The sequence below is a fragment of the Crinia signifera genome, chromosome 3, assembly GCF_055691185.1.
Source record: "Crinia signifera chromosome 3, ASM5569118v1, whole genome shotgun sequence".
Lineage (NCBI taxonomy): Eukaryota > Metazoa > Chordata > Amphibia > Anura > Myobatrachidae > Crinia > Crinia signifera.
In genome coordinates this window covers 215,878,015-215,887,424 of record NC_139219.1, presented here as the reverse complement: position 1 = coordinate 215,887,424, position 9,410 = coordinate 215,878,015, and the positions used below count along the sequence as shown (strand labels likewise).

Here is a 9,410-nt window from a genome sequence, read left to right as displayed (position 1 = left end):
TTCGTTTAGCGTCCGTGCTGTGACTCCTCGGACTTACAAACTGCCCGCCTACCCTCTCACAGTTACCTCCTGCCCTGCCTGTTTAGCGACCTGCGTCTCAGAAGTCTTAATGGGTTTTATATAGGCTCGTTTAACAACCAATTCACTTAACGACCGGGTCGTAGGAACGGAACCTGGTCGTTAAGTGAGGAATGTCTGTACTACAATATGCTGGTAACATAGAAACCTAGTAAATTAATTCACAGGGGCTATGGATTAAGAGCATGTTAGCAAATCTTTTACTATGTGGCAACAAATGTAAACCCATTAAAGTCCATAACCCTAAAGTTTCCTAGAATTGGAAAACGCGTTGCTGTATAGCTGCCTATTGGCACTACCAGTTTAAACAAACCCCTCCTCCTATCAAGAATAACTGAAAAAGTAGGCCCAAGATTACTGTATCAGTGGATTAGTGAACCCTGTAACACAACTAGACATGCCGGCATACCATAAAAACAGAACCGTGGCAGAGCACTCTGGGATGTCATTTCACAGCACCTGGAGCACCACTGATCTAGTATATGGTAAGCATGGGGGCAAGTTCTGTAAAAATACTGAAAGGGTGATACACAAAGAATAAATCGGGGTAGATTAAAGCAGAGGTGGTATAATCTGCTGTTCAATTGGAGGCATAAAATATCTACAGCAATTAGACAATTATTAGGTCGCCAGGGTCAAAAGGACAACATAAAAATAGGTACTTCTATGTTAGTTGAGCGCCCACTATAGTAAGTACACGCATACCCCTACTATCCATGTCGGCATGGAATTGATTTTATATAGTGTGGCAAGCGCAGCGAGCCCCGCAAGGGGACGTGTAAAATTAAGCAAATAGCTTAGTGGGCGTACAACTAACATAAGTACCTAAAAATAGTATTAGAAAAGGTTGATGTGTAGAAAAGGTCAACATGAAAATGGTCAACACAAAATGGTGACATGTTTTTTGGGTGTCGGTTTGTAGGTTTTATCACCTGTAACCACTGGATTAAACTTTTACAGGCTTGCGTCGGGCAAGAACACTCGTTTTGCTACCACTCTGCTCCCCGCAGGTTACCATTTCCAATCCTTGCCTATGTGGATGGTAAATCAAGCAAGAGTTGAAAAATATGTGAAAACCTCCCCAAAAACAGTCTACCATTTGAACCCGATAACCTTAAGGACAGTCTAACGTTTACCTGTCATTCATATGGAGTTGACCTATTAACGGTCTATACACTATGTATTAGAACTTTGGTCAAAGAGTCCATAAACAGTATCACCAGGTTATACAAGTAGACAGATAAATCGTGCCGTTTGTCTATCTTACAACTAGATGATACACATATTGTGCTGGAATAGAACCACCTCACTATACACAAGACCAACTGGTTAGAAGTCCAATTGCAAAGTGCAAATGTCCCAATATCAAGGATTTTCACTAGCAGCTAATGGTCAAAATTCTATTCACTGTAGCATCGCATAGTAGGCATTTACACTGGCAAGCATGAAATTTAGACTTGTATAAGGAGGAAGTATTGAAGTATTATTCATTATATGGGAATCTAGGATCAAACAGAATACACACAGCATGTAAGGTTCTTATTTATTTCCAGTTTCTGTGAAAAGAGGTTTTGGGGAAATTTGTACGTCAGAATCATTAAATACTTAATAAAGAAAGCAAAAAGTATTTACAAATTTCATTTCTTCCTTGGTTTGTTTAATAATTACAAGAACTTCCAAAACATATTGGAAGGCCAAATAACCAAAAGGCTTTGCTTTCTCTATAAATACAGAATTTGCTAGGGTTGAGAGATGCCTCTTTCCAACACATGGTGATCTGAATAGAAATAAAATCTTTTCTAACTCCGTTGAGAAGGGAGATTTATAACCACAAAAAAAAAAGAAAGAAAAAAAAAAAGAATGAAAATAATCTCAGCTGTTGGTAGTTGAGCAGCCACCAAGTTGGATTATTACAAATCAATTAGAAATTCATTGGATTATTAAAAAAACAAAAGAAAACAAAACAAAAAAAACAAAAAAAACAACCTGTCTGTGCCCTGATCTCTGGGTGAGCTTGACACCAGAACACAAGATTCAAAGAAGGCTTGCTGCCGTCTTCAAACCAAGAACAATTTGTAATAATTATATATATATTTATATATATATATTTATATATCTATATTTCAGCCATAAAGAGCAACAGAAGCTCAAGTGCTCCGTCCCACTGAAGCATGGAGGCTCCATCTGCTCTTTTAAAAATCATGTCTGCAAGAGTGAAAGGTCTGCGTGTGCCCCAACCTGTGTGATGGAGAGTAGAGGGAGAAGGAAGGGCACCGCTTTCTGCCATTCCCTTTAGCAGTCCCAAAATACCTCAAGTACTCTTTTTAAAGTGAAACCCCCCCAAAAAATTGTTGCATAAACAAAAAAGAACCCACCAATCTTTGCAGTCTGCCCATGTCCCAGACTCCCTCTTATCAACTGCCGCAAATGTCAGACTTTCTGCCCTTTAACTCCTTTGTGCCAGGCAATCTCACAATGCTTTGCCAGGCTTTACCATTCAGTCAATATTTTCTCACAAATGCAAAGTCATTAGGATTTGTCTTTTTCTCTTTTTCAAAGTCATTCAGGAAATATGGGGTGGAGGGGAAAAAAAATAAAAAATAAAATCAGGAAGCCCCAAGGAAAACCGAGAGCAAGCATTTGGGAGACTGCTTAGTCTTTGTGATCAGTATCAGACTCATCTTCTGCTTCCCTCAGCCAGGTAAAGAATGCGGTGACCGATTTCAGGGCGACACCTTTACCCTGTTGCTCTGCTGGGTCCTTGCTTAATTCCCATTTGTAAAATGGTTCTTCTTTTATCACATCTTCATCATATAGAGCATCAAAGAACATCCTCAGAAGGTCTAGTTGGAAGCAATACAACACCGATCAATACAGAATGGTAAAACCAACCATACGAATAAAGACATTTATAATGTATAAAGTTCCTACATACAGAATATTGCAATCACACTGTAAAAATGCATAAATTCAATATGTTGCTATCAAGGCTAACACACACACAGGAATATTCTTGACCAAACCGCAAGTGGGCATTGGCTATAGGAGGCTCTCTGGATGAGACGCCATACAATAAACGATAATCATTCAGATCAGCTGATGAAAGGACTGTTCTGAACAGTTATCACTCAGCACATGGTGCTGAATGATAATCATTCCCAGCCTACAAATGAACTTGATCAATTGGTTAATCAAACAAGTGAGATTCTATAGTGATTGAGCTGCCTCGGGCAGTGATCAAGATTAGTCGGCAGACTTTCTTCATGGCGCCATGTCTGTTGCACTAAGAGCAGTCTATGGATCGCATTAACGTGACAATAATACCAACCGTAGTAACAGAAGACACAAAAAATATGGAAGCACATATAATGCAATATTCTAGTATATAAAACACATACAGGCACAATTTTATTCTAGGGAGCAATGTACAGACAGTACCATACATAGGATATCTAAGACTAAGGGCAGTATTCAATTCTCTTTGCATTCGAGATCTTTTTAAGGTGAAGTGGAACTTGAACTTTTTAAATAAAAGGCTCTTTTTTTTGGGCTCTTTTTTTCTGTGAAGGGGCATGCTATTTTTATTCATGAGTATGCAGCACATGAATATATATTAAATTGTTATATATTTTTTTTACACATTCGCCAGCAGGGGGCCGGGAGCTGCTCATTAAATATTCATATATTCACTTCACACTGGTCCCGCTCATTACATATACACGAGCGGGACCAGTGAAGCGGCCACTGCCAGCTCTCCTGGAGGGGCAGGGGACCCGGGAGCACTAGTTTCTCCGCACACATTTCAGCGCAGGCAGGGAGGCTTTCATCTCCCTGCCTGCCACCGTCCCCCGGCGGCGGTTAAAAATCGCCGTCAGGGGCAGCGAGCCCCTGCGGCGGTGAATAGGGTGAGAGGGAGGGCTGGCAGTGAATGATCCAGCCCTCTGGAACACTGCAAATGTGCAGCAAATCCTAAATTGGATTCGCTGCACATCGCATAATTTATCATTGAATACTGCCCTAAGTTAGACATGCAAGTATTCAAAAAAATGCACATTACAAGCTATCCAAAGTAGGGCAACAAAATCGGAACCCAAATTATAAACGTATAACAGTTATAGAGAAGCTTATACCCATCACGAGAAGCACCTGCTCGTACATAGGATGCTGGTTGCGTGGGGGAAGGGGCTTCACATACTTATCCCTTTCACACAGGATGCTTGGAGATTTGGTCATCGCCAAGTGTTCCTGAGCCAGCCAATCGGCAGCCTTTTAGGCATGACCCGGGAAAAACCCTGGTTGTGGGGGGCCCAGTGTAACACTGACTGAAAAGGCTTGCCCTAGCAATGACAAGGGTTGTTGGCTGAAAGGGGTAGAACTAGCTCATACTACAGAACTCCAGATTAGTGAGAAGTACGGGTATAGAAATGGTGGTTGGCAGGCAAGGTAGAACGTGATAGTCCAGTAACACCACTGCCTGTTATAAGAGCAATCATTAAAATGAATTTTGCTAAATAAGTACACAATATGTTTCTTCTAAACAAACTATGGGGGAAAATAATTATCCACCACAAGCTTTATAATTTTTTTTTTTTAAACAATTTCAGTGCAAAAACAACTCCTGCTAATAGCAAACAGAGTACAGATATTACCAAATGTATGTAGGTGAAAGGGACTGCAATACTCAGTGGCCTGTACAGAACATCTACTTAGAGAACAGCGAGATACTTACTTGGGGGCTGGTCAAGTTTCACAACAAGCGCCTGCAGAGCATACACTGCCTGAAGCTCCTTTGTCTCATTATTTAGGTATTTTTGAAGCAGCTTAGCTCTAGTGTGGATCACGTTGACATCTACTTTATAAGGATTCTCCCCTATGAAAAAGAAAAGGGAGAACTGAATAGTCACAGAAAATTGCAAGCAAAACACAGAACATGTTGCATATCCTGACGAAACAAGCTCTGTAACCAGCTGCCATACTTACAGATAATAGCAGAGTGGCACACAGAACTCATAATTGCTCGGACAATGGGGTTGGTTGACAACTGCACATCGGTTAAGTTGGCCTGTGAGGAAGCAATAAAGATGCGCAACATTAATAAAATGTAACTGTATGGTGTTTATTGCAGCCTAGTTACCAGTACATGGATTGTTTTGCTTTCTTACTTCAATCCAGTCAAATATCTGCTGGTTACTACTATTCTCTTTCAAGAGTCTTGTGAGCACATTTTCGAGTTCTGCTGGGGAAAGATCTTTTTTACTGGATGACTCAGTCTCCTCGCCCAATGTGTACTCAAGTTTCTGCAAAGAGAAAGCACAATCAGAATCAGCATTCATTGGCTAGGTATGCACCTGTATACAAAGAACGTAACTCCTGTTTGCAACTACATCAAGTATCCAGCTAAACACAGCATACATACAAAGTCAAGGCTCAATATATAATTCCAATCAGTAAATCTAAGCCCCACTTACGGTTTTCTGGGAGGGAGGCAGGCTGTTGCAGAAAATAGAAAGTACTGTAGCAGCCGCTGCTGCTGCTGCTGCAGTGCAGGGGGAGGTCAGAGGATGGGACAAATAGCTGCTGCCACCGCCGATGTTGGAAACTCACCAAAGCAGGGTGAGGTCGGAGGAAAAGACGAGGAGCCGCACTATGGGGGGTGGGAGAGAAGCGGAGAGGACGAGAACACGCTGCTGTCGCTGTCAGAAGCCGCCGCTGACAGTGACCATGAGGGGGGGAGAGAAGAGGAACCACTGCTGCTGCCCAGGCCTGCTCCACAGGCACAAGAAGAGCCGCTGCTGACTGGTGCCGCAGCTTGGGAAAAGATGTAGCCAGCTGTAGCAGTCTGAAGACCCAGTGATGGTGAGCACCCCCTGTCATCCTATATTTGCCCCCAACCCTTCCCTCCATCTATGCTGTCCCCCTGTCCATTCGTCTCTCAGTCTGTCCCCCAGAATGGTGTTCTGCCATCCTATGCCCCCTGTCCATCCATCTGTGCCTACCAACTATTTATCTTTTTATCAGTGGTGCTCTGCCCCATATGTCTATGTTCCCCTCCCACCTATCTATCTATGGTGCTTTGCCCTATCTGTCTATGTCATCTGTCTATGCCCACCACCCATCCATTTTTCTACGATGCTCTTCCCTCATCTGTCTATGTCCCCCACCCATACATCTATGCCCACCAACTCTTATTTCGATCTTACTATTAATGGTGCTCTGCCCCCCATCTATGCCTCCTGCCCATTCTTATAGGTCCGCCACTTGTCTGTCTTTCTGTCCATGTTGCTCTGCCCCATCATGATTCATGTCAGGGTGGTGCCACTTGTCACTCGCTGCTGCCCAATCTGCCATAAACATGAATAATTGCGGTCCTGCGTCCCGGTTCATAGGCTCCGCTTATTGTCTCACCGGCTCAGGCTCACTGCCATCCGGTGTCCATTGGAATACACACAGCCTATTGGCTGCTGTGTATAGAATAGGCATGCATGGGCGGAGATAGCTCAGCCGAGCCTCCGGGTCCAGCCAAATATAGTGTCTAGGGGCGGCCTGACCACTAAATCCGGCCCTGCCAGGCAGGGACAGTGAAGCATCAGCAATATGATCCCCAAGCCAAGTCTCCATGAAGCACAATACAGATGAACCAACAGTGCCCATCCTTGCACAAGCAGCCATGTCAGCTCACCCATCTTACTAGCAAGTGATCAGACAAGGCATTCTTACAACATGCAAGACACAGAGGGACTCAGAAGTAGGGATTATATGAAGTCAGTGGACCAATGTACTTACATTCTCACTGATAAACTTGTTCATATCCTGGTCTTTTGACAGGAACTCTTTCCAGCTGAGTCCAGATTCTTGCCAGAGGGCACCGGCTTTCTTGTGAGACTACAAAAGAAATAAAAAGTGATGACATTTGAGTCTTTACACTGCTGAGAATATACTTTATCCCCGCATAAATGACAACACTCACCATTCCTTTACACTGTAAGCCTAGGATCTCAGCTAACAAGATGCCAGCTTTGCCAATTGGAACCAATGGCATAGCCAACTCTCTAAAAAAAATAAGGAAAAAGGACATTAGGACTACAGGTTAATGTACAATTCAGAAACCACCGCCTGACTATCCAAAACACAAGCTAAGTCAGCCGAAGGTCTCAGTGAGAACCCTGGGAATAGTCCTTACCTGCATAGTTCTCTTAGGGGAATCCCTTCCTCCAACAACACAGGACTGATGAGCTCAGCCAGATAAAGCCAGATGTGAGGGATGTCAATCTCCATATCATCAGCCACCTCAAGTACTTCTGAAACTCTAGGATTTAAATGTATTTTGATTTTTGTTTAAAATCCGTTAACGTGTAGGTGCATAGTGTTATACAGTATAAGTATAGATGCAGTATCGTAATAGTGTAAACTTAACTATACTACTTCCAATCATTCCATAATTTGTTCTCATCCATCACCAGCAATTCATCAATGCAGAGAACTCTTGCAGCTACGCTCCATTCCACAACCGCCACATTCAGTACACATACAAGCTTAGTATACAACCTGCTATTAGGCTACTCAATAATATAGTACACTCACATATATATGTGTACAATAATATAGTACTCATTAACATAAGATGTTACGGTCTAATACAAACAAAGGGTTCTAAAGACAACCCAGACATATCTGTGACTTGTAGTTACCCTTTGTAATACTGCTCCTTGGGTAGTGCGCCAGTCTTTACTAGTGTGTACAGAAGGAGCCCCATGTGCTCGCGGGCAATCGTACTCCTCTCCAATGTGGACTCTATGCCATTCCGTACGAAGATGAAGAGCATTGTAGGGCAGCTGAGCTCCTGCACACACTGTAGTGCTTCCTGGAGTGATAATAGACCGTTAGAGGAATTCAGAACCAAAAGCACAAAACCCCACCTGTGGATCACCACCTCACCTTCATGTCATTAATGTGTAGGTACTCTTCTATAATTGATCTAGATTTCTTCTCCAATTCTTCTTCAGAAATAGTAGATTTTGGAATAGCAGCTGTAGGCGCAACTGGTGTTGGGGTCTCACGTTCGACTGTAAGAGGCAAAAAGCGCATTTTAGTAGTAATAACACTAGGAGATGTAACCGATCTGGCTGGAGATTATTATAAGGAAGGACAAACATTACACATAGGAGTGCACTTACTGCTTTCTTTGCTGTGATCCCTTGGCTCAATCATACTTGCCACTTTTCTCACAGCTTCCTGTGGAATTCGAGCTTCTCTTTCTCTGCTGCGGTTATCGGTTTCCTTGCTGAAACTCCTCTTTGTCAGCACAGCCCGAGCTCGTTCTGAACGGTCCGGACGCTCAAAAAGATCCGCCTTGTCAAATCTTTCGTTTCTCTCAAAGCGGTCTCCTCGGTCTTTCTCTGAGCGTTCACGACTTGAGCTACCTCTGCAACAGGGGAGGAGAACGATTACAACTGGTACTTGGATTCAATCCAATAAATGTTGCAAATACTGTATAGCAGTAAAAAGATTCCTAATAAATTAGGCATTTGTAAATCATTGTAGAACAGGTCTGTTCGGGATCTCAAGCATCCTACACCACAAAACCCACTAAAAAGTTTCCAAGTAGAACAAGTAGAGATAGAAAAAAAAAAAATTTGATATATACACACACACATATATATATATATTTTTTTATTTTTGTACCCAGTTTGCAGGTAAGTGGCGGGTAATAGTTTACAGAAAAGCTCTTGAGTCTAACATGTTCTACAATATTTTATCAACTGAACAGCTTTATTCTATACCAATGCAAAAGGCAGCTTTTACTTTTTTTTTTACTTAAATATTATTTTTTTTTTTAAACAGTTATATTTAGTAAAGTGCTGGAACGTGCAAAGCTCCACATCGACCAATTCATTCATAAATAATTTCCACACCTTCCTACAGTAGATCAAGATCGTAATCTGGGACCCTTGCTGATGAGAGCACCTCTGAAAATACAATATATAAATATTTGGCCACACCTGTGAAGTATTGAATTCAGGTGTTTCAGGCAGACCGGTTTGCCACAGCTGTATAAAATACAGTATCAAAGCCATGCCGTCGCCATTTGCAAACATTTTTGATACAAAATAGGTTGCTCTGAAGAACTTAAGTGACTTTAAAACGTGGTACTGTGATAGGATGCCACCTTTGCGATAAGACCACTCTCGGAACTTCATCTTCGCTGGATATTCAATGGTAAACTAGTGAGATTATAATTAGAAAGCAGAAGTGCTGAGGAACAGCATCTAAAGCGGTGTACACATAACGCTGGCAATATGGCCGCTTAGAGACCATATTGCCAGCGATTGGAG

General features: G+C 42.2%; 1 protein-coding gene across 6 annotated transcripts in view; it reads right to left on the bottom strand.

Moving 5' to 3' along the window:
* Window positions 1-1,609: 1,609 nt before the first annotated feature.
* Window positions 1,610-9,410, bottom strand: part of EIF4G1 (eukaryotic translation initiation factor 4 gamma 1) — a 57,874-nt gene continuing 50,073 nt past the window's right edge. For all 6 annotated transcript variants that reach the window (XM_083177404.1, XM_083177407.1, XM_083177408.1 and 3 more), the window contains 10 exons: window positions 8,253-8,500; window positions 8,014-8,141; window positions 7,767-7,939; window positions 7,259-7,384; window positions 7,046-7,127; window positions 6,862-6,960; window positions 5,241-5,375; window positions 5,059-5,140; window positions 4,808-4,948; window positions 1,610-2,921 (listed from right to left, as the gene is read on the bottom strand). In XM_083177404.1, the coding sequence (XP_083033530.1) occupies window positions 2,731-2,921; window positions 4,808-4,948; window positions 5,059-5,140; window positions 5,241-5,375; window positions 6,862-6,960; window positions 7,046-7,127; window positions 7,259-7,384; window positions 7,767-7,939; window positions 8,014-8,141; window positions 8,253-8,500 (1,405 nt within the window). In that variant the 3' untranslated portion in view covers window positions 1,610-2,730. The remainder of the gene's footprint in view (window positions 2,922-4,807; window positions 4,949-5,058; window positions 5,141-5,240; window positions 5,376-6,861; window positions 6,961-7,045; window positions 7,128-7,258; window positions 7,385-7,766; window positions 7,940-8,013; window positions 8,142-8,252; window positions 8,501-9,410) is intronic.